Source organism: Pteropus alecto, unplaced genomic scaffold (assembly GCF_000325575.1).
Source record: "Pteropus alecto unplaced genomic scaffold, ASM32557v1 scaffold95, whole genome shotgun sequence".
Lineage (NCBI taxonomy): Eukaryota > Metazoa > Chordata > Mammalia > Chiroptera > Pteropodidae > Pteropus > Pteropus alecto.
This window is the reverse complement of record NW_006441071.1, coordinates 6,255,944-6,282,789: the sequence shown is the minus strand read 5'-3', so window position 1 is coordinate 6,282,789 and position 26,846 is coordinate 6,255,944. Positions and strand designations below refer to the sequence as shown.

The 26,846-nt window shown below is 33.6% G+C and overlaps 1 protein-coding gene across 1 annotated transcript in view; it reads right to left on the bottom strand.

Moving 5' to 3' along the window:
* The window catches only part of MPDZ (multiple PDZ domain crumbs cell polarity complex component), a 126,477-nt gene that overhangs the window by 50,275 nt on the left and 49,356 nt on the right, over positions 1–26,846 (bottom strand). The window contains 8 exon segments of the mRNA XM_006918360.3: positions 1,462–1,566; positions 7,145–7,343; positions 13,980–14,100; positions 14,353–14,637; positions 21,303–21,470; positions 23,318–23,434; positions 25,509–25,718; positions 26,740–26,846. The exon segment at positions 26,740–26,846 is cut by the window's right edge and continues 16 nt beyond it. Coding sequence (XP_006918422.1) covers positions 1,462–1,566; positions 7,145–7,343; positions 13,980–14,100; positions 14,353–14,637; positions 21,303–21,470; positions 23,318–23,434; positions 25,509–25,718; positions 26,740–26,846 — 1,312 coding nt within the window.

Genomic DNA, 26,846 nt, shown 5'->3' with positions numbered 1-26,846 from the left:
TGGGCAAGTTACTTAACCTCTCTCTGGTGTAGATTCCTCCTCTGTAAAATGCGGATCATTTTGTTTTGTTTTGAGCACCCTTATGTTAATAGCAACTATACTTTCTCTGCAGTGAAGCAAGTAGTCACGACACTGCACACTATAGGCGTTTCTCCTTTCTGTGCTGGGAGAGAAGCACAGTGCTGAAAGTGGCTCCTCTCTAATACATTTTGAATGCATTTAAGGCTTCCTCAGAGCTTAAAACAAATATGATGTTCCCTTGGCATAGTCTTTAATACCGTTTGAAATGATATTTCAGAGGGATATTGGAATAACTGCTTTTACCATTCTGACAGAAAGCATCAGGAAGCTATAATCGATTCATGCCATTTACCCTGAGATGGATACTCTGGATTGTAGTGTGGCTGAGCTGTGTACAGGGTGGAGTGAATACTCCTTTTCCCATAAAATTCATGAGGCCCCAAGAGCCACAACATTCCTTCCCTTTATTAAATACATAACATACCTTTCCCTTCCCTAACACTTTCAGTATTACTGTGGTCATGTGTAATTTGCGGAGGAAACGGTAATGTCATACTGTGATGCCTGTAGAGTCACTGGATACCAAAGTGTTCTGGGATTTTCTGATACTCTCTGAGGAACAGCAGAACTCTTCTGAGAAGACTTCAGAATATTTGCAGAGCCATCTCGGCTCTGCAGCATGCTTAAAGAGAAATGTGGTGCTCAGTTACCAATGCAACTGAAAAAAATAGGCCCACAGCTAAGAGTATAAAATGGTACATTCTTCATGGAAAAGCAATTTAACATTACTTCTCTCCATGTGCTGAACTCAGTCAGCAGCAGCATCAAAACCAGGTTGTTGCCTTCCCTTAAGGGAAAATCTTTTTCCTGTATTATTTAAAGGCTCTTAATACACTGTGTATCAAGAGCCTTTAAAGAGCCAAAAACTCTGCTTCCTAACATCCTATATACCAAAATGTTGAGCTCGACATTTTCCAAGAGTAAAAAAAAACCCTTAAGAATTAAAAATCTTTCTCAATCTGTATGTATGTTAAAAAAGAAATAAAAAAACTTTATAAAGATATTTGAAAATATTTACAAAAGAAGAAAAAGCACGACTAAATACTATGTAAATTATAAGTTCCAGGGAATGATGAAATAATATTTATACCTAGGGTGAATTCTCCAAACTCCACATGTTAAAAGTGCTATACGTAGTGGTATAATGAGAGAGGATTTTAGTTTCTCAATTTGAATGTTCATATACTTTCCAAATTTTCCATTCTATACAATAATTACTTAAGTATGAGGGAGGAAAATAGGAGAATAGTTTTTCAAATCTTGAAAGAGGGAAAGGAATTCAGTCTCTTTCATTGCTAGTACTCTTCACTGAATTCAAAACTCTTTTTTATAATCTGCTCTATCATTCATTCATTGTAGTAGATTTAATATTTCACTTACCTGCCAGCATATGGAGAAAAAATATCCAGTGCCATTATTCCTCCAGATTGTTGTCCCAAGCTTATTCTGAACTCTTCCAAATGTTCTGCAGGAACGTAAGTAATTCTGAAACAAAACATAGTCCATGAAAACAAAGGGAAGTAAAGTTCTGGCTCATCATTAGGAAAAGCTTCCAAAATATGGAAATAAAATTATATTGTCTTTCCATCCCTACTTTTTCACACAACTCCTTTAATTGGCTTACTCAGTAGAGAATCCAAACTTTGAAAAGATAAAATATCATATAGATAACAACAAAAATTACTTTAAAATGTAGCTGATAAATATGTGTTTACCTACCAATAACCATATGGGGGAGGAAAACCGCATTATTAGTATTTCCAAATGAGAAAACAAGTTTATAAAATTAGAAATATCTATGAATCCTTAGCAAAATAAGTGTCAGTAATTTTAATTTCATCCAAAGATTCTTGGTTTCCTTAGCAGAAACACGTTAGGCGTATGCTATTAAAACGCTTAGAATCACAAGTAACTTTACATTCTTCCACATGATTAATTATGGATATTAACAAGCATTATCAATAATTATATATTAGCTCTATTAAGTTATGAACTCTCAGGTCTGAAGTTAAGCCATTATAAGTTTATAGAAAGACTCTCTTACTAATTCGTGGCAACTTCTTATAAGTTCATTATGGTTTCAGAGAAAAGCCTATTGTTTATACTTGAATGGTCACTTACTACTTTAACAAGTATTGGCTGAATGCCTATAATATGGAAGGCACTGAATGAGATGCTGACTACAACTGTAATGATTAGAAAATGACATTTGAAAATTCAAGTTCACTGTTGTCCTATCAGGCTTTATAGTTGATACATTTAAGTAGGCCTTCCCAAGATCCTGAAATTATTGAATAGTAAGGCAAGAGCAATAATGCATTTGAAGCCAGTTCACCATGTTTGCATGACTAAAGTATATATAAAAATACACAATGTAAAAATCATAAAGTATTAAACCAGCTATCCATAAGTTACCTATGACGATGATAAATATTAAAACCTTAGCGCTGGAATGCAAGATTAAAAGGATTCTCTTTTGTTATAATAAAATGAGAATTATACCAATGTCATAATTTATTGAGTGAGAATTATACCAATGTCATAATTTATATCTGAAATTTATAATTTCAGATATATTGGTTATTTCATAAAAAGCATTCACTCTGCGAGGTTACTTATTTTTGGAGTCAGATGACAGTTCTGTTGCTCATCAGGAGTGTGATGGGAAGGTAAATCACCACAAATGAAATGCCACGTCCTCAACCACAAAAAGGACATCACTGTTTATGAGGCTATTGTAAGCTGAGAAGCATAATATAAATGTAAGTCAGTGAAATAACAGGGCATCAGCTGGCCCTGTCACACCTGATCACCCTGGCAAAATCTGTGGATCCTTGAAAATCTCTTCATGACACTTTTGATCCTTTGATACCTCAAGGATCAAAAAATGAAGCAGAAAGCATGGTACAGTGGATTTAGGACTAGGCAGAGTGAAAGAGAGCATTCTAATTCTGACTCTACTCAATTTATTTATCTATAAAACTGCTGCTCTATGGTGTTAAAAGTATATTAAATAGTGAATTCATCTATATCCTGTCAAAAATAAGGAGCCAAAAATATATAACACTTTATACTAGGAGAGAAGATGTGACTGCATTTTACACAAAGAAAAATAGAGATAAACATAAAACTCAAAATCTGAAAAGCCTATTCAAGAAAACTAGTATTATTTCTGAAGATTCAATAATAGTAAAACTCATAAATAAAATCTTAAGAAGAAAAGCCAGGAAGATGTAAGGGAGGGAGGAAGCTAGAACACAATAGTAAAAAGAAAAACAATTGGTTCAAAGTATTTAATTTTTTAACTGGTTTGAGAAGGAAAAGATGTTTCTATCCCAAACAGTGTTGAAATGAATTTTCCCCTGTATTTCTTAAAAGTTGGTTATCCTATTACTAAGAATGAGAGGGAGCTTTACAAATATTTTTCTGACACATTCAATAACAGTGAGAAAGGGGAAAGGAGGCAGTTTTCAGATAACGAGGCCACCGGAACAAGCATCCCACAATGCAACAGCACACGAAGATCAATTCTCACACACGCCTGGCCACGCAGACACACAGATCCTCCAAATCATCAACAAAGAACATCAAAACTAAATTATGAACAGCATAAACACACTGAAATCGCTGATTTGAGAGTTGTGTTAAAAATCCTTTAAGGTAAACTAACCTTTGGTTACACGTGGAGTGAAAGAAAAAAGAATAACATTAGTGATGAGGAGATGTGATTCGGCTCTTAATCCACTGACTGCACCTGCACATTGCAGACAGGACCGTTCCCTGACAAAGGAGCTTAAAAGCTTAGTGGTTGGAAAATGTGATTTCCGAATGAGTTCACAATCATCAGTGCAATGTGAAAATGTAACAATCTCATAGCTCTGTTGGAATTTATGTTCTTATATAAATGAAGGGAAAAAAGCCAAAATGTATACACTAAATTTATATCTGCATCTAACCCTGCATCAGGACGTTACAAAAGCATGAAATGGTTTTCACAGACAAGTTGTAACACACAGACATAATGAGGTTTCGAATCACCGATACTCACACATAAAAGGGGGCTCGATCGTCAGCACGTGCTGTAGAAAATCTAGAATGTGAAGCATACGCCGCGGCATCTTTTTACAATGGTGTTAACAAATGTCAATGTCTTGTGCTGAATGTGAGATGCATACATATGTAGTTAAAAGTGGGTGCTCCTGGTTGTTTTTTCCCCCTTTCCACCTCCCTCCTATCTACACCTCCCCCAGAAAAGCATCTGCTCTTTACTGGTGTCTATAGCAGTGATTATTAACAAGCATGGAAAAATGTAACTGCAATCAATCTTTTATTCCTTGATCAGGAATTCATCCCACACTTTAGGTTAAGGCAGGTGAATTCTGATTCAGCTTGGTAATTATCTGGCAGATGTTACAAGCAGCTGCTGCTAAGCACAAAACCCTGGCTATTATTACAGAAATATAAGAGCTCCTGGCAAGGTGGAGTGAGAAGTGAAACAGAATGCATTCTGGTGAGGCTTCACATCTGGTTTTCCACAGAAAATAATGAAACCTGGAACTTAAACTGGCTGTTCTTGAACCCCTGAAACTCAAATTATCTACCCAGGCATGCATGAACACACACATACAAAGTTCTTAGCTATCTATCATAAACGGCAAAAAAGAAACCGAGTGCATTATTTCAATAAGTATGCTTTTCCTAAAACCAATTAGTTATGTAATTGAACCATTTAGTTTTTTTTTTTAAAGTCTCTCCAACACACTTCTCTACCACTACCTCAGATTAAGCTAGGTTCATAACAAAAAATAAAGAATAAGAAACATGGATGGAGCCTAAATGCAAGTAATGTTAATTGGCCAGAGGCAATGTATGGTCCCACTCAAAGTAATGGGAGGCCTAGACTTTCCCTTTTCGGAGGATTAGTCACATAGCTTTCAGGGTAATTCTAAACGGTTTGCTTCGTGAAAGCAAAAGATCAGGAAGGCACAGAGCCAAAAACTTTATGCAAAATGCATGGAACATGCTGCTCAGCCCTGGTCAAACTAAATGGCTATTTGTTTTATTATTTAACACATTTTTTTTCTGAAAAAGGATTATGTGATTCTAATTTCTTTCTACCAATTACTCAATGAGTCAGACCTTAACCATCTGAATCACAGCTTTGGTAGGACACTTGACAAGAAATCGATGTGTTTTGTTGGTATATTTGTGAGTGAGTGTGTGTGTACACACACCAGCATGTGAGAAAGAGATCGACTGGACTGACTGATTCACTGACTGATTTCCAGAGGAAAGAAAGTTGTGGGATTTTTCTTATTTTCTGTTTTTAACATAAGATACTACAGTACTTTTTGCCCACTGGGATCCTAAAGTAATTATTTATGAAGCTAGCTCTCTAGATATCCTTCAAAGTTTTGATGAAGCTGTTGTCTGAGAGGAAGAGTAAATTTTGGTTCTGAGTCAGAGGGTAGAAAAACAAACAAACAAAACTAAAACAAAACAGCAACAAAAGTGAGAAAAGGAGAAAAAAGAACTTTGGAGCTTGAAAACGTGCCTGACAACTTTCCTACAGCTAACCAGATGTATGACTTATTTCGAATCAATGTCACAGTGTCCTATTTCTTGGCTACCTTTTAAAGTCTGCAGTACATTAGAACTGAGGAATAAAGCTAGAATCAAGCACCAGTTATGCTGCTCAGAGACCTGCATCAGTGCTCATAACATAACATGGGCATTAGAACACAATAAATCAAGTGATCAGTTACCAGGCCATCTGCATTTTATGCTACGTATAAACTATGTAATATGTAAGCTAAAACCCTTGCCATAAAGAGTCTCCATGTGGATGTATATCATTCATCTTTTAAGCAAAAGAAATGGACACCGGACCACAAGTGGTGAGGAAAGCACTTAAGTTTCCCTTTTTTCTTAGTATAGAGGCACCAACATTTGTAATAATGTTCACTTGTACTCGCATTAGTAAGATAATTAAAGTATTGTCCCAGGATCTAATGCTCTGTTCCATTATAAAATAAAAATCAAAAGGCATTCAAAAATATGAAAGCCCATTAGTGAAATTCTGCCTCAAAAAACTGGTTTTTATAAGAGCAGAATCCACAAACAGTATATATTTTTCTATTTTTTATTGATGGCAGAATGAAAAACAGATTGTAAATATTGTTTTTCTTACCCAAGCGCTAGCAATATGTACTTTGCAAAAAAATAATAGAGAATGCAGTCAATAAAACATCATTAATTCAAAAAAGTGTCCCTTGCTAGTAATCATCATATTAATTTAAGGGAAACAATCTTTTTCTGAGCTCTTATTTACTATTTTATCCCTTTTACATTAAATACAATGTTCAATGGTTAATGCTAGAGAATAAAACCAATTTATTACATTGATGAGGTGTGACAATAAAGTCATGAACTAATTTTTATGTTGGCTCAAGAAATGTTTAGTGACTTAAAAACCAAACACATATATGACGTGCTTTTAAGCACATTATGGGACAGTTTGATAAACACTTCCGAAAAAATATCCTACATGACCTTTAATCAGACTACGTTGACGTACTGGTGAATTCTCTTGGATCATGAGGTAGTTCGACAGAGGTAAATTATGGGTCAGACCAGCACTGTTCCATACGTTATTTTCCATTCCTCACTTAGTCCTAGAATTCATACAGGCCAACAAGGCAGTGCAAAATTCCTAATACGGAGGACAATCCAAACTTCTTTATGAGATCCTAAGAGTGGACCCTCCTACTCTGTAAGAGATGTCTCATATCTCTCACATCTAAGGTTTTTGCAGAAATCAAAATCCTTGGAGAAGTAAAATTAGAAAGAGAAAGCAACATGCTTTAAAATATTTCAACATTGTTATCATCTTAAAGAGACTATCTACAATCAAGAGCTATTCAGGAATAGTGAAATTCTTAAGTGACTCATGCTAAATATGTAATTTTTGTATATCAAACAGAAGTATATATTGAAAAAAATCTGATGAATGAACTGAAATTCCTGAATTTTCCAAGCCAGATTGGGTCCAAATGATACTTACTTGATGTCAGGCCCAATGAGAGAATGTCTTCTCAACATAGCTCGCGCCTGGGCATTGGTTAAACTGATAGTAGATTCTTCATTAATACACAAGATGCAGTCCCCAACAGCAATCCGGCCATCTCGACTAATGGCACCTCCATGGATGATGCTTCGAACAACCATCCCCAAGCCATCTTTATTAGCACTTACTGTCATCCCTATGGTAACGAAGGGACACAGATATTGATTAAATATGTGACTTCCAAATTCATTTTAATTTGAATATAATAATCCCTACGGATTTGTAGATAAAAGATTAGCACTAATGTTTTTTGGCCAAACAATAAAAAAAAAAAATCAAAAGGAAAGGAAAAAGTTAGTTTCTAACAAAAATTATTTTTAAAGTAAATTTTCAAATGTTTGTGAAATGAATCTAAACAAAGACTGTCCATGTTGAATACATTAGAGATAAAACAGGTCTACACAGGAGTGAATGTAAGTTAGGCTATTTGATGTGTTGCCCCTTAAAATAGAAATATCTCCCAGGGAGAACATTTTGATAGTGTCAAGTCAATTTTATAATAGCAGTTCATCTCTTCTACACATAAGAGAATAAACAGGCCTACAAATGAAAAATTAGTTCAATAAATTAAGAAACTCTGTGCTACTACCTTATTTCCAAATCATTTGTTCATTAAGTATATATTTACTACATGGTTACTACGTGCCAAGTACTATGCTGGTTGCTTGAGTATGAGATAAAAAAGAAAAAAAGCATAACACAGAATTCCTAACATCAAGAAGCTTGTGTTCAAGTCTTCCCCTCACTGCCTCTCACAGTGCCTGAATGTACAGTCATCTTGAACTGAACTGATGTAAATTTCATTTTAATCTATTCCTATTTGCTCCAGATTTAGATATTCAATTTTTTTTTTAGGACATATGAAATTGAATTTCCAAGTTTCCACTTCCTCTTACTTCTCCATCTGTCTTTCCCTCTTTGGTGTTGTACCACAAGAGAACTCTCCATTACTCAAGTCTGAAACGTCGGAGTCATTCCTGATTTCTACTTCTGATGGGCTGTAACTATAATCTGATGAATTATAGTTCATCCATCACCAAGTCCTGTCATTTCTCTCCAAAACTTATCTTGAATTCATTCATCTTTCTCCATGTCTGCACTAACCTAGATCAAGCCAACACGTTCTCTTGCCTCACTTTTCAAAACAGCCTCTTCATTGGTCTCTAGGCTTCTAATGCATTCTTCTCACAGCATACAGAGTGATCATTCAAAAAAAGATAAATCACATCACATCACTCCCTTGCTAACGACTCTTTAATAACTTCCTGTTATGGTGATATACAACACACCTACTTGGCGCAGTCTATAGGATACCGGTGGTCTGGCCCTCTCAACATGCACCCTTCCTTGTGCCATGTCTTCCTTGGCTCCCTATGTTTATAGCAATGCAAACTTCTTTCAGGAACACACCTAGTCTCTACCCATTTCAGAGTCTTTGCCTGATGCCCTTGCAGCAGCTCTTACACAACTATCTCCTGTTCACTCTTTAGTATCACTTCTTCAAAACGGCTTTGCAATAAATGTCATCTGAGTTAATATCCCCTTCTCATCCTATCCTTGTTCTATTCCTTCAAAAATATAAAAACTTTTGAAATTATGTTAAAACATTACATAAAATAATGTTAATTTGCTTAAAATCAAGTGCTACAAGTTCCTTCTAAAACAAGATTATATAATTAAACCAGATAAGGAAAGCTATAAAGCTATAAGGGTATTTATAAAATCTTTGAGAGAAATCACAAATTCCTCTTTAGGTTTTTATATTTTTTTCAAAGCAGAAAGTAATACTTTCTGTCTGAGTATTAATTGAAATTATACCAAATTAGACATGATATTTCAAATATTTTTCAAGAACAATCCTGACTATAATATGCTTCCAACCTAATATTTCATTCCTGAATATGGGCAACCCACACTCCTACTTACTATTTTCTGATATATCTGATAGATATAAACAATTATCAAATGTATTTAAAATATTATTTTAAGACTCACACTAATGATTTTTAAATGTATTGACATTAAGGAAATACCTTTGTTTACCATGAACCACCAAACAAGTTTAGACACTACTTCATCCCAGGTGGGTTTTTTACAAGCAAAGAGGCTGGCTCTGAAATGTTTCAGCAGGTGCTCTAATTCGCCCGAAGGTAACACCCTTCCCACCAAGATCCACCAAACAATTGTATTATGGTAAAATTAAAATGTATGAGTATGAAACGAAATTTAACTCAGTGGCCCATTCTGAGAATCTAACCAATCATCTTGTTCTCACTAGCACCATATATTCTACAATAAAACAAGCCATAAATATGGGACAAGTCATCATGATTTGTAGTCGATATGACCTTCAAGTTCATTTTTAATAACATATTTAACTCCTGACTCTATCAGCTATTAGGACTGTCTCACTGTGCCAACTATATGAACCAAGAGGCTGACATCGACATCGGTTATCTCAGACCATATTTTCCTTGCACCACAGGATCATTTTCACAGTTCAACAACTTCAAGGTAATATCCACTAACCAGATTTCGATTATAAACTCATAAGCTCTCTCGATTTTTTTTTTTTTTCCTGGAAATAGTAGAATAGCCTAAACCAATTCTCAGAACAAGAGAATTGGTTCTAAATCTGAGATCCGCCACTTTTAATCAGCCTCTGGTAACTGACTTAACTTCACACTGGGCTGCATTTCGCCCATCTGTAAAATCAGGTTAAATGCCTACTATTAAGGGTAAAGAAATTATGTGAGAAAAACTTATGTAGAGTACCTTTCAAAGGGCCTGGCACAAACTGCTCAATAAAGGACAAAATAAGAACAAATAAAAACTCACAGAATATATTTAAATTACATCTCTATTCCAATCCAAAGCTACATTGCTCTATAAAGGCTAAATGCATATCTTACTCAGCTTCAAAATGAAGCTTATTATCACAGCAATCTCAAGGTAGCCATGGGTAACTCAAGCACTGATGTGTACTGTAAGGTATGTGAAAAAAGGAAACAAAGTAGGGGTAGAGTTGTTTGCATCTCCTAAGGACTGAGTGTTTGCAGAGAAATTCCTGAGTTTGTCTATGTTTCTGTACCTAATCAGGGAACAGAAGATAATACCTTCCTTTCTTTCTACCTTTTTATCTTTGTTTTTTATCTTCAAGTCCTAATATGACGTATTTAGCCACTGGACTACAGACTTATTAAGAATCATCAAGATTAAAAGTTTTAAAAGTGACTATATACATGGGTACGTATGTGTTTATCTGCATATAAAATTTCCCCCGTATGTTTATCAACGTTAAAGAAAAGCCCAAGTGATTCATGAAACCAGAGCAAATGGATTATGATAGCTTTTACAGAAAACTATCATTAATAATTTCTTCTGTTTATCAATAAAAGAAACAAATTATCCAGAAAGCTGAAACTAAAAACCACCTTATATAAGTTGATTAAGAGAAAATTATTAATCTAACATACTTTATCAGCACAAGGACAGCCTCCATTTAGATTTTCAAAATTACACATTTTTTGTTACTTCAAGTTGTAAAAACATCTTCCTACATTAAAAGCTTAAATACATGCTTTAAATTATTTTAATGTTTCACAGTTTTTTAAAGTAGGCCTCTTTCATGATTCTTTTACATTTAGTTACTCTAAGTGCTGCAGAAATCTGAATATTGAACATCTCCTGCCAAATGAGATAATAGAGAAATGTTCTCACTTTAGCATACTGAATTTGAATTCTAAAATGCTAGAGGAATCACTTCGGGCCCCAGGAAATCAAACATCCAGGGAAACCCCTATAAACATTGAGAATGTAAATTAATTCAAATAATGGAAATAAATCATAAAAGTAAAACTAAAAGTTACTTACACTTTTATATTACAATTTGGTTAATAAACTAATGGTGCTATAATTTCATACTTAGAGGTAAGTGGTTTAGTCTCACAAAGCAAATGAAAGGGCTCTCTTATACATTAATTTTAAAATCAAACTGTTGAAGTTTAAATGGATTTCCTGATATGATAGAAAACAAAGACACTTCACCTTTCACTATTTTTTCCCCAAGAGCTTAATCGTCTTTAGTATATTTATAAAACTTAAAGTTCTAAGCTATGGTGGAAGAAATCCAAGTGTTTAACAACAGATAAATGGATAAATAAAATGTGGTACACACACACACACACACACACACACACACACACACACACACACAAATGGAATGTTAGTCAGCCTTTAAAAGGAAGGAAATTCTGACACATGCTACAATGTGAATGAATCTTGAAGACATTTTGCTAAATGAAAGAAGCCACTCACAAAGGGACAGATACTCTATGATTCCACTTACATGAGGTACTTAGAGTAGTCAAGTTCTACAGACAGTAGAATGATGGTCCCTAGAAGCTAGAGAACAGAGAGAATGAGGAGTTATTGTTTAATGGGTACAGAGTTTCAGTACCCATTAAAGAAGATGAGAAAGTTCTGGAGAGGAATGGTGGTGATGTTGCATAACAATGAGAGTGTGCTTAATATCATAGAAATATACACTTAAAAATGGTTAAAATTGTCAATTTTATGCTAAGTATCTTGTACCATACTTAAAAAGTAATGTGTCCTGGCATATTAACAGAATAAATTAAACACTCATATGGATTTCCTCAACAGATGAAGAAAAAGATTTGACAAAATTCAACATTCTCTCAGTAAACTAAAAACAGGCAAGCAATCCAAAGGCGGCAGATTGCAAAATCAGATGTACTCAAACCACGGCTCCTACAAGAGCCTCCCAACTGCTTCCAATCTAATTTGCCAACCTATGCCAGAATGATCTTAAAACACAGATCTGATCACATCACTCTTCTGCCCTCAGTTCCCACTTGAGATAGGAGAGTGTTATAACGGAAGTCCTGTGTCCTGCCCACAAACCCATCTGGCAGTTGTCTCGCACTATTTCTTCCTTCAACTTCAGTTCTTACTTTGCCCGCCATCGCACCGCACTTCATCCATACCAAACAAAATTCAGCTATGTTTCACATTTCTCTGTCTCAGCTGTAGTAGCTTCCAACTTTTCCCAATTCTTCAACTGTAAGGTAAAAATCTACTCCATTTTCAAAAACTAAATCAAATATCTTCTCTTCAGAATCTTACTAAACTCTCCACACACTCAGAGAGTAGGGATAAGCTATTCCCTCTTTTAAGCCTTCAATGTTTTGTCTATTATTGTATGTATATTTTAATTAATTTAGGACTTTATGTGTTGACTAGCTTACTCTTTTAAACTCATGTTCATTAAGGAAAGTGATTACATCATGGTGTATATGTATAGTGCCTAGAATACAGAAAAAAAGAATGTTCGATAGTTGAGTAAATACACTAAAACAGGGTTTCTCATATGGGCTTTACAAAATCAATCTTATGAGTAGGTCAAAAAATAGGTTTTATGGATAATTAAATGCAAGAAATGCTGCATTCTATAACCTCTTAGAGATCCACAATGCACATCTGAGTATCAAAGATACTGAGGAGTAGTACAAAAAGAAACCTGTCTCCTTAAATTTATTGCATTCTAAACTTTTAAACTTGGAACCCATTTATAAGTCCTATTAATATCTAACAGAACTAGTATTCTAAGTAGCATGCTTTTAGAAACACTGCATTAGCAAATGAAATATTTCTGACATGCTTTGATATCTATAGTGTCTGTCTCATAATTAATGAATCATAGAAAGTTCTGTAACAAATTCTATATTATTCTATTAAATGTAATATGTAAGAAATTTATAACTAAGTAGAAATTCTCTGCTATAATTCTCCACTCAGCTGCTGTTGGTAGTACCCAGCCACCACCAAATGGAACAAAATCCAGAATAAGACAGAGACTGGAATCCCACTCACCGAGTAAGCAATACTAGACTTCTCTGCCAAGTCTCAAATTTAACAAGGAAACAAAACCCTGCCATAAGATATCAGTGAAAAGGGTATTGGTTCATTATATTATAGAAGGAACTAATCAGAGGGTCATGGGTTGCACTCCACATTCAGAGCAAATGATCTAACATCCTATTTATCATCACAGAGCACTAGGGACAGAGCTGAGAGACATGACTGCTTAACGCAAATAAAGAACAAAGGTGCTCTGCCTCAGTATGGCTTTAGTTATTAGGATTTTATTTTTACAGGAAGTCTTTTTTTTTCCCCCAATTCAGAAGGTTTTATGATTATTAACTAGCTGCAACCCTTTATGCGTAAGAGAGGACACAAAAATCCTGCCACCTGGGAAGGACTACTGAATAACTTGCATTTATATTTTGGTGGTGGCACACCTGGCTGTCTTTTTAGTCTTTATTTCAGTAAATGAAAGAAATTAAATACAAACTGACTTATGCATAACTGGTAACATTCAAAGAAACTAATAATTTGCTTTTCCAAAGAATTGAGAATTCCAAATTGCTGACTTTTTATTTTCTAAGAATTCTTTTTCTGATTTGCTGTTTCATACACAAACGATTTGTATATCCTTTGCTTAAATGTAAATGAAGCTCCTGAATACTTTTAAATAATTAAGAGAGTGAGGGATTTAAGCTAGCCTGAACTAAACAAACCTGTTAATCATTTCAGGAAAAATAATGAGTATGTAAAAAGAGAAACCATAAAACTACAGGAAAATTTTTAACATCTATTTTCTTATCTACAGCCAAATACATTAGGTTCAATCTTTCTTCTTTAGGAGGGGTTTGGGTGGGAAAGTATGTATGGAAAATAAGGAACTTACCTAGGCTAGAATTGCCTTTTGCTATAGTGATAGTCCTCTCAAAAGATTCTTTGGATATATTTTGAAGCATGACACACTCGGCAGTAGAGGTTAGGGAGCTCTGTTGTAAAAACTCGGAGCCCTGACAGAAAGAAAAATAAGTCACATGGAAAGGAAAATTAGACTTTGGAGTATGATTTCGACATCACAGGTATTCTCTAACTGAGTGTGCCTTATTCGCCAATATCTATAAACAAACAAGTTCATAGTTTGGCTTCTGAAAAATCTCTGTCAGGAGAGCACTTGCTCCCATTGGGAGATAAGGCAGAACACTCTAACAGGTCACTGTCCTTAACCTCGTCATAATACACAAACCGTATCTTTAAAATGTTACCTTTCCAGTTGAATCAGGTAGCAGAGGAGAAGTAAGATCTGCATTCGATATAACTTCATTTGGTAGATGAGATTCAGTCCATGCTCTTGTGTTTTCACATTCAAATTGTTGTTCAATAGCATTTGCAGGTATATAATCATTTATGGTAAAGCCAGAAGCAGGTCCCATGCTCATGTCTACCAAAGGTGGACTCTCATTCTGCCTTTGCAGGAGACTCTGGGTGTACAGTTCCTCCAAGGACATGTGCAGATCAAGTACTGAATCTGAAGAATTTTCAGTAACATCCTGATAATTAAAGAAAAATTAAAAAGTTATGGCCAGAATTACGTCAATGTATTTTGTAAGACCATTTTTTAATGAGCAACTATTTAGTGAAAAAAAAAACACAATATAATTATTCGTTACTCAAAAAACATTAGTAAACATACAAATTCATCACTTAGCTGATATTCCACATGTCTCTTTTTATAAATGCTTTTGAATACATTTCCTGCAAATCATACATCTCGTGTTCTACTGAGTTATACTTGTACAATATACTATACATAAGATCTTTCAGATACAATATCATGTTCTATTCACAAATAAAATCATTCAAGTTTCAATATACATGGGAAAGCAAGTAACTTATTTTCAAATCTTATTTAAAGAGTAGTTCATTTCCAATCATTCTGAGCTCTTATTTATTATACAATCAAGAGAATAAAGAAAATGACATTGATTGATTCAGATTCACAAGGACCTTCAAGAGAAAATTATTTTGACAAGTATTTATAGGTATTCATGGAGAAGAACAGAATGCCAAAAAATTCCATTACAGGAAAATTTTTCATAAATATTCTGCAAGATATAACAGAAGAAATATTAGGAAGGGTTACCATAAAGTGTAGGTTCTAATCTAGGCTCTCTCATTAACAATCTGTAGATCATAGAACCTCTCTTGGCTTTATATTTTTAAAATTCTATGAAACTCTAAAATTCTATAGCTTTACATGAACATATGTATTTCCTCACAATAGATATATCATTTACATGCTTTCAGCATGCAGTTGCTTCATATGAACTGTTCAATAAATATGTCAATTTTCTCTTCGATTCTTTGATGGACATTTTTAAAGTGTAAAAGTAGTGCATGAATATATCATCATCGTAAAAGTTTAAGCCATATAGATGGATACTGTGTATGCACAAAGAATATAATACTAAAGTCTTTCTTTATGGCTCCTACTTTGAGTACTTTCCCCATTAAAAATGGCTGGCTTCAGCTGGGTGTTTATTCATCAGATTTTTTAATGCATTTTCATTACACACACATGCACACACACACACACACACACACACACTCATGTACAAAAACACACTCATATATCCATGCACATGTACATATACATTTTTAAAACTTAAACTGAAACATACACTACACAGGTTTTTACTTGCTTTTTTCAAGTATCTTTATACCTTAACATGAAAGAGTCCCATGTCAGTAAATAAAAGTCAGCTTCAATCTTATGGCTACGAAATATTCCTAAGTACAAAAGAACCAGAGTACAGACTCTGGAGCCAGGCTGCCTGGGTTCAGATGCTGGCTCTACCACAATTAGCTCTTTGAGCTTTGACAAGTTACTTAAATACACCCTGTGCTTGATTCTCTTGTCTATTAATTAGGGAAAATGATAGAACCTAGTATGGGACTATCAGGAGGATAGAGTTAATAACACAAAGTAGCAAAAACATGCCTGACTTAAGGGAAAATGCCCCCTAATTGTTAGTCATTGCTGTTATTTTTATTGCACATCTTTGTGAACATTTATTTAGTATGAACTCCTACAATTAGAGCTGTAGGTCAAATGACATGCACACTTGAAATGCTGGTATATAACGTCAAATGGTCTTCCAATTTTCTCTCGCAAAAAAAGAGACTATGGAAGTACCTATTAACTTATTTTGACAACCCTAAATTAGTTTGGCAATTTATCTCTAAGAAATATATGCATCAGTGTTTTAGTATTTTACTATGCATGTCTCTGGCAATTAGTGAGAACATGCCATTTGAGTATCTCCTGTGAACACTTTTTTCAGATACTTTATTATAATTTTTATCAGACGGTTTTCACTTGTCATCACTGATGTATTCTGAATATAAAGTATTTGTGATATAAACTATAAATATGTTCCCAGCTTACTTCTATTTTGTTTATATATGATGTATATGTATATGCAGAAGTTCAATTCTTTATGTAATTAATAATTCTTTACATAATTCTTAATGAAATTCTGTATGTAATTAAATTTTTTGTACTTCTGGGTTTTACATATTATTTAGTAAGTCATTCCTCTACATAAAATAAATGAAATGCTTTCTAGTATTTGTCTTCTATTTTATAAATGCTTTGTTTCCACATTGTTTTAACTCATCTAGAAGTTATTTCAGGGTGTGGTGTGAGATATGGGTGTCTCTTAAATTTTTCTAAGTGGGTAATCAGTTGCTCCAACACAATTTATTACACTCCACTTTCTCAATCAAGTTTTCATCTCTCCGGAATTAACAAATATTCCTGATAAAAAGAGTATCATACAAGCAAATAACATCTTTAGAATTCACAGGATCAAATGATAGGGAAATATCATACTCCACACTCCTAGAACCTAATCAATAACCTGTTCGCCCAACTTTTATTATTTTAGTCTTATGAAAAATAACATACTTACTATAGAAATTGGTTAGCTTCTGTATTACTAAATTAATTACAAGAATTAACAGTAAATCATCTCTCCCATGCCCTAAATAAAGATAAGAAAACTACTTTCCATCAGAAAAAGAGATCAAGCTGTCCTCGTTAGCTGGGGTTTACTGTAAATTCTGTAACAGAAATTGCCATGCATTATTCATGAAGGAGTTAACACAGACACATAGAGAAGAAAGAACTAATCAACATAGCAGACAACATACGCCTACTTAAGAAATGTTTCTGGTTGCTGAACAACCAAGTTTTATTTTTAAAAGTCTTATGGATCTAAAAGAAAAGCAGTTCTTCCCCCATATATGCCCAAAAATAAATCTACAATTTCCCAGTGCAACCTGGGATCTAAATGAAGTCGAGATACCAAAAATCCACCTTAACATGTGCATCCACTTGATACATTCTTGTTCAGAAAGAATGAAGGAGACGTTAAATAAAAAATGTCAAATATACTTGAAAATAGGTCTACTTTTTAAGAGTAATGAATACATTAAGATTATACTTGGGCACATTATTTACCCAGATGATGTATTTATACAGAGTAGCTAAATACTTAAACATTCACTGGACACAAACTACTTTTCTTCAATAAGCAGTCTATGGCAGAAGTCCTCTTAGCACTTTTGAAAAATATATTTTGAGCTTCACCACAACACTGTTTTCCCACTCTCTCTGAGATAGGGTGCACTTTCTTTATTGTTCACACATTTAACCTATTGAAAAGGCAACACCTTTTATACCTTTAAGAGCTTGCAGTTTTTGTGACTAAGAGTGTTCCACAATCACTCTCATCACTTTGATGAGTGATTTAATTCATTTTTGATACTAACCTCCTTCTCAAAAAAAAAAAATAAATTTATACTAAGTGTATATACATATATATGTATGTGTGTGTGTGTATGTGTGTGTATCTATATCTACATAAGTGTATATACATATATATGTATGTGTGTGTGTATGTGTGTGTATCTATATCTATCTCATGGATGTACAGGCAACAGTATTTTATGCTACAGAATGACATAAGTAGAGATTTGTAGGGATTGTTTTTTTTTTTTTTTAATATCATGGACTCTACTACCTGTGTTTGGTGCACAAGGTGCTAAAAGGGGGTTTCTATCTTGACAAACACAAAGTTCAACTTGCACTAGAATCAACAGCACTTCCTAGAAGTACCATTAGGAAATGAAGGACATGCACCAAACTGGTTATCATTTCATCCCTGGAGCAAGAGTGAGAGCTTGGTGTAGAAAGGAGGGTGGGGTGTGCAGGTGAGAATTAGGAGTAGAAGGTGAGACTCATTACCTAGCTATTAAATTTTTATTTGGTGTGTTTTTAAGCCAAAATAAGAAAAAAAAATGAGAGAATCCTCTCCCCCCAAAAATATGTTAAGCTTTTAAACAAAAGTCTCTAAGCATCTAAATTTGAAAACAATTATTTCTTCATTTTATGTCTTTGGTTGAGACAAGAGAAAGAGGATAAAGATTAACCAAAAAATTAAAACCTAGAATAATAAGAAAGGAAAAAACTAACTGGCTTTTTGCCTTTAAAATCTACATTTCAACAATGACCTGCCTTTATGAATCCAAATGCCATGGAAGCAGCTATATTTTTCAGATTTTTGAGTAATGGTTATTTCCTTTAAATCCTTACATGATAATTATGCAAACACTACACATTTAGAAAGAAAGAAAAAAAAAAAAAAAAAAAAAGGCAGAAAGGGCCTCCTCCGAATGGGAGCATTTTGTGCAGAGGAGCTCCACCTATGGCTGCAGCCCTGGTGTCTAAGTTGCTGTCCAGGCATCTAACTTGCTATCTGGTTTCTGGGCCCTGGCTCTGCAATTATGAGTAAGGCAGTTCATGATGAGTTCCTGCTCTGGGTGACTAGTTCTTACAACTTCTGTTAGCATATCTGACCAAAGGGAAAAGACCTCTCACCAATGTAAGGAGACATGTAAAATTATTTGTACACTTCCAGACACCATTGAAGGCTATAAGATTATTACATATTCAGCAAAATCAAAAACTTGAGGAATCACTGAGATCCTCACACTCTATTTCATCCTTCTTTCAAATTTGTATGAAGTTGTCTTTGTCTTTCTTTTAAATGTCTTATACTATACAATTTTATTTTTTTACTGATTAAAAAATCTTACATTCAGCTCACTTATCTTGAAGAACAATGGTCAATTCTAAATTTAATAACAAATTGACATTCTATCTTTTTAAAGTAAATTTAGTGCAAAGGAACAAGAAGATGAATGCGTCATCTATTATTTTTTATATACAATTTCCTAGTAAATATCTAGGTGTTACAAAGATGCCACTGAAAACAAAAACAAGACAAAACAAACAAATGAAAATGTTTCTGAGATTTACCATGATGCAGGAACAAAGAGTCCTACTTTCAAAGAAAACTAAAACCACACAGGAGTTTCATAATTTGTTTTAAAACAAACTCATTAATGTCTTCTTTGTTGTTTTGTAGTTTAAATATTTCAGTTGATAAGTCGGCTTGCCAAAATTTGCTTCAACAAAAGAGTAAACTGCTTGGGGAAAAAAAAAGAGGCAAACAGACTTCAGTAAGCCAATATGTTGTGCTGCATACAGCCAGCATTTGCCCTGTAAAATATATGCTTCTCAGTATGCAGATTGTGTAATCCCTTTAAGTAACAATTACTAAGTTAAACAATGCAATCTGTCCCCCTGGCAAGAAGAAGTGTGCTATGCCGTGGATTAGGAGATTCCATTAGGAGATGAACTCAGCTTCCAGTCCTGAGGCCAGGGAAGACTGAATGCGTTCCAGGCAGGACTCAGTCAGATAGTCTCAGGTGTGGTGACAGAGGAGCAGCTGCTCCATTCAAGATTATACCTTGCAAACCAATTCAAAGAGATTGCCCAGCATCATTTGCACTGATGGCAAGAGCACCCTGAACATAAAAGAAAATGCTTTGAAATGTGCTGGCTAAAAAATTATCTGTTAATCAGGAAAGGAGAAAAACTGTGCTAGACCTTGAAAATTCTACTTTCCAATTTATTCATAGATTGATTCCCTTCCCACTAAATAGGTAGAAAATATATATTTCATATATTTAAGAAAGAATTATTGTGCAGTCTTTTTATCTTAATTTTTGTTTACTTATGGTAGATTTCCAACATAGAAAAATAAATATATACACATATGAACTCTTGCCCAGATTTAATAAATATTTACATTTTGCCATATATTCTTCAATTTCTCTTCTTAAAATGATATAATATATTACAGCTAAATTCCCAAGATCCTTTTCTCCAAGGACTTAAGTCAAGAAGTAGTATTCCCACACAGTCTTTTTAATATACACTCACACACACACTCATAAAAATAATCTTAATTACTGTGTATATCAATGTTTATAAAATATAAACATCTCCAACAAAGCATAGATAAACAACCTATTACAAAAATGGCCAAGAGAAATGAAGAGGCCACTGATAGAAGTAAAACCCAAATGGCCAATATATGAAGAAGTGTTCAACCTTGCTAATGATCAGAAACCCTAAATTAAAATAAGATGCCATTTCATACTCAAAAGATTAGCTAGGGGTTAAAATATTACTTATAAAAATTATAGAGCATGTCACCAAGAAAATGAAAAGAGTTTGAGAATTTATGACAATAATCTGCTTCTGAAATATAAATGGCACAGACATGTCAAATAGTAACTAAATTCTTCATTCATATCCAGTGACTTAAATACTTTGCCATTCACTGTGATTTTTACGTATTCTTTGGCCTCATTTTACATAAAAACATACGACAGCATTAAATTTAACTTAGCTAGTAAATATTAAATTAATGCAAGAAATATTTTACTATCCAACATTGCATGAAAGTCAGTTTTAAAACCATTAAGCAAATAAAGTTAGTCTTGTAATTTTCCCAAAATACACAGAGCTAAAACCAAAATTTGAAAAATAAATTTCATTAATTTTTTTCCTTTTAACACAAAAATCCCAATCAAAGCTTTAAACCCTTGTGTCTATCACTCTGTAACACAGACCCTAGAAGTAAATAGCCTCTAAGTTACCCAGTCAACACTACTTAAATGAAATTGTACTTTGATCTGATAATAAATCCATGCTTGAAGAAACAATGCCTCTAACAAGCTACTCCTATAACTCCTCATAAACAATGACCTCTGGAAAATAAAATAACATTTCCTTTACCTTAAGAGGAGAAGATGTAAGGGAGGGACCATAGTTCAGGCCATCACTACAAGTACTGCCATGAAGAGATAAAACAGAGGCCTGAGTAGAGTAGATACTGTCATTATCTGGAGAGTACTGAGACTCAAATGTAGACTCGTCTGCTAAGTCGGCATCATTTGTGTCCACCTAGGAATAAAAACAATAGTACTAGTTGGAAATTCTGTTCCTTTACATATATGACAAAGTCTCCACTTGAGACTAAAAGGCAAACTGGTATCATTCCTTAGTCTGTTCTATTTTATACATGACCTGTTCAACACACCAGTGACTGACTAACTCAATAGAACATGGATAGACTGCCTACCAGTAGTAGAGGGTGTTGGTATCAAAGGTTACTTTATTCTATCAATAAAAGAACTAAAAGTAAGAATTAATAAAGGGCCTGGATCAATTCTAAGTTTAAATAGTGCTATAAGTTAAGGGAAACACTTGTTTTGCAGTTCACATGATCATCAGAAATCAAAGAAAAAATCTGTCATTTCACGCTGAAATTAATTATACTAATGAACAAGGGGTTTAATTTAATCTAGTTATAGTAAAGCTTTAAGTTATAAACTACTACTGTTGGAAAACTCACATAGAGGATTTCATCACATATTATATAAAAATCTTATCTTCTGTGGCAGAAGCAAGTGAAAGAATCAAGACATGATAAGCTGGAAGCTCTTGTTCTTCTTAACAATTCACTCACTGTTAACCTTAGAATAGGTAGAACTGCCATAAATATTACCCTTATCTAATACTACCTTTATTTTCTGTTTTAATGGCAAAATCCCATATATTCTATTTCTTCATGATTTCAACTTAACATGTTTAGCCAGGAGAAGTTGCATGCATTATAACATGATACCAGGTCATATTCTTGCAAAAACATAAAAATACTGATGGGCCATTTCAAAATGAACCTCTAATAATATATGATTTCCAATAACATATTTCCAATACATGTTCAAATTCACTAGTGAGTAACTATGTAAAGGGTTTACCCTTCACAAATGTACATTACGTACAATCTAAATAGTAAATATTTAACATATGCTACCTAAATAAATATTAACTAAGCACTGGGGAATACAATAAAAAATTTGTTTTAAGTAACATTAAAGAAAAATGTCTCAAAATAATTTGTACACCTTTCACTGATGCCTTAGAATCTTAAATAATGAATTCATCAAATTATTGTAATGAATAATTTTATGAATTATGAATTATAAAATAATGAATAATTTGATGAATTATGAATATAAAATAATGAATTCATCAAATTATTGTAGAGATAAAAATACTAGGGCCCAGAAAAGCTGACTGACCAATATGGGATGATACAGCTAGTTACGGAGAAGAGCCAAGTCACCTACTATCATAAGATGCTCAGCTCAGAAAAGTGGGACTAAGCTTCTTTTTGACTGGTATTCAGTTAAGGAGTCAGGTAACTCTAGAGAGAGAATTGTTCCTTGGGACATTTTTAGAGACAATGGTATATTTGTGTCCTGCAACATTTCAAAAAGAATTTTCTATGACTCGGTACTATTAAACGCATTTACACCATAGTGCTTTGAGTAGTCCATAACATTCTAAACTACCTACTTTTGAAATGTTAACATAAAGTTAACATAATGCCCATAGAGATCTATTACCTCATTAAAAGGTAGCCAAAATGCCTAAAGATACCCAAGTATGAAATTAGAGCAAACAAGTGCTCCAACGAAGTTTTGGTATGATGTAAAGATTAATCCTACATGTTGATATGATGCCTTGCTAAATCAATTTTCCCCACAAATCCAACAAATAGTTTTCACATGTTCGTTCTTCTTCCCATTTTGAATTATGAGAACCACTGGAGTTGATGAGAAAATGTTTAGTTTTCCAAAACATAATGAACAAAGAATACAGCATGATTTTAGAATATTTTGAAAGGCAAAAATAAGACACAAGATTTTTGAAAGAAAGCTTGATAAGTTGTGGCCACTAACCAGAGCCAAGTCAGCCCTGAAGAGGGCTTTGTCAGCCAGCCCTTCCTCCTCGCAGGAGTGTGAGGGGTAGAAAAAGGAATCCTCCTTAGCAGAAACATAACCTTCTTCTGGTGAAAGCTGTAGGGAGAATGAAGCTCAGTGTTTGAGGATGAGATGAAAAAGAACAGGAAAAGAGGGACAGAAGGAGAGGGGAGCAGGAGAGGAAAAAATGGGAAAGTTTTCAAATGATACCATATGACTTTAACACAGGATGATGAGCATAAAATGATAAAAATTCATTTTTAACATTTTTATTTAAGACACAATGAGAATATTTATACCAATACTAACATCATCTGTTAGATGAGTACTCCTTTCTACTAATTTTTTCATTCTTCTTAAAAATTATCAAAATCAATAATTTTTTTATATGATAGTAATCTGATAATTTTATCTGCCAAATATTCTGGCTAAATCCTGAGTTCTCAATATAGAAATAAGGCAATTTAGGTGTTAAGACACAGAAATAGCAGAAAAACAGAACTTTAAAAAGAAGAATCAACTTCTCTCTGTCATCTACTACTAGAATATTACTTTAAAGAATGTGATTTACTTGACAAGGAATGTTAGTAAATCCTACAATGAAGTCTTTTAATTTTGCACGGCTTAAAAAAAAAAAAGATCTACATGTACACAGTCTACGTAAATTACATAAATTGAAGTCCTGAGCTAGTATATCGTAACCATGACAATACTGACAGAAAACATTTTTATTCCAACCTCAGATAAAACAGGCTAAAATATTTAGATAACTATCTTGCCTATATCACCCTGCATCGTTGATACACGCAGAAGTATTTCAAGGTAAAACTGTTTTTATTCTTTTCCCATACATATTAGTTTAATAGTTAGTAAACTTCGCTTTATGTAAAAGATATTTATCATATTGCATTGCACATTGAATTTGAAATAGCAAATGTTCTCACAAAAGAAACTTATTTTGGAATGAGCTTGGAGAAAAAAAGTCTCTGCTTCTGAATAACTGGTGTGGTTTTCCTAAAAGGCAGTAGAAAAATATACACTGAGTCATGCTTGCCATTTTTTTTGCCTAACAGAAAACCCAGAACCAAATGTACGGTCCATCTTAATATATATGTAGAGTACTTAATATGTATGAAGTAATGACTTACTTCATTCTTATGTTCCCCTTTGCACTGATCTTTGCATTGTTCTGATTTCTACAATCAAGATCTGATTTAAGGTTGGATTAACATATTCTTTCTTCTTCCCTCCCTCTCTCTCTTTCTTTACATTTTCATAAATGTTTTTTCATAGGTTATCATTTCTTTGTAGAGTAAAAAGTAGAGCACAAAAAATTTACTCAACATTTAAAATATATTAACAAAGCTTACTATTTGAACAAATCCTTTCACAAAGTCGACACATTTTTATTTGATGTTTACCCAACTATATCTATGTTTGTGTTTTTAGGTATATTTGCCCTTTCATGTAAAAATATATTTATACATTGGAAAAAACTTACAAATAGTGAGAATGTCTTCAAAATTTCACTGAAATTCAGTGATAAGTGCTGTGTTGCAATCACTATATATAATAAATATACTGATATTATGTGACATGTCATTACTTATTTTTAGTAATGCAGTAACTGATGACATAAGAGCTATCCCTTCACAGGAGAGCTACAAGTTGATGAACCCACTCTGAAAAGTTCAATTTCTTGCTCTGCAGTAATTAGACAACAAATGTCTTGAAATCAACAGAATGCAGGACCTTCACCACTCTAAGAGAGATTCTACTTTATTCTACCCTAATTAAAGATTCTACTGTCCTTTGTTAATGCTATTAATTTCTCTAATTCTTCACTATCTTGGTATAGATATTTTAAGACATATTTCTTTCAAAACATTCGATTCTGTATCATCATTACCTTATTATTGAATAAAAAAAGTTAAAAGTGAACTACAAAAACAGTGTTTAAATTTATTTCTGAACTTTCTGTTTTCTTCCCTTTATTCTTTTAAAAGTATTACTCAAAATTATATCTTCACTCTCATGGAGCCAATAACCATGATGATAAAAAGTACCAAAAGTCACGATTCAATCATAAGACCATGTGAAGCTAAATATAAGCCTACAAGCCATTTTGTTTGCAAGTATAAAAAGAAATCCGTAAAATTCAAATTCTTACAGGTAAAGGCTTAGCAACTCCTATTTTCACAGTTCCTGATGGTGCACCCTTTAGTGCCTGTACAGCTTCTTCAAGACTGCTATTTTCCAAGTTAACATCATTGACAAACATGAGTCGATCTCCAGGAAGAAGCCGTCCATCCTTTTCAGCAACACCACTTGGCACCAAAGAACGAATTATGATCACAGTGCTTGCTGGATCAATTGGATCCTGACAGAAGAAAAAAGGAAAGAGAAAGCAGCTCCTTTTCACACTGAAAAATGTTTTCACTGGTTGTCCACTCTGAACTGTAATGGATAGGTAATTGTTTTAAGTGTCTTCAAAATTTTTCCATGAACACTTCCAGTGAATTATCTGGGCAAAAGTTACCTCAATTTTAGAGAGTTTAAGGAAGAGTTTGCCCTAAACGAGGCACCCTCACATGCCATCGCTCTTCAGTGTAACTTCCAAATTATATAGGTAACTTTAAAAAAATAATAATTGACTTTTGATAAATTGTCAAATCTTATAACTATTATCTGAAAACATAAAAAAAAGGAAACATAAAAAAAATCCATGTAGTATTTAGTGATGCATGTAAAATACACAGAAACCTTAATATTAGTATAAGGCTCCAGAATCAGGCTCTTGAAGAACACAGCACCCAGGAGCCATCAGAAATGGTGTTCTGGTTCAGTATTAATTAATGAGGAGCAATAGCTGTGCTCTATCGGGCAGGCTGCAGCATTTCCTCAGCTACTCAGCACAGAACACAATACAAGATAAGGATCCAGGTCACATTTGATCAATTTAACCTTATTTATAAATTTAGTAAAATGATAGAAATACTGGAATTTATAATATATCCAATTATAAATCCATCGTTCCCTTCAGACAAAAGAAATACTTTCTGTCTTACCACTAAAATATGAACTATCAATTAAGTACATGAAGAAAATAATTTAGACAAACTTCCCAAATGACAAAAAAACCCTATATTTCCATTAAAATCTTAAAATATAATCTGTAAATCCCCAAGAGCTGAAATATAAGAGCTCTATTAATTCAGTATTAAAAGAAATCTTTTATGATAATCAATGAGTCATATAAATTACTTACTATTTTGAAAGAGTTTTAGAAACAAGAAATGTCTTTGGTGACTCTAAAATATCGGTTTTTTCTCTATCAACAATATACCTTTAGTACATATCAACTTTAAAAAAAAAAATTGTTAAAAGTAGGATATATTTACCTGATAATCTAAAATGCTAAAACCAAGTCCTTTGCTCCCTTTCTCCAGCTCGATGTGCTGAACGTCAGCCTCCCACATGGCCAAAGGTCCTTGAACCTTCTCGGCAT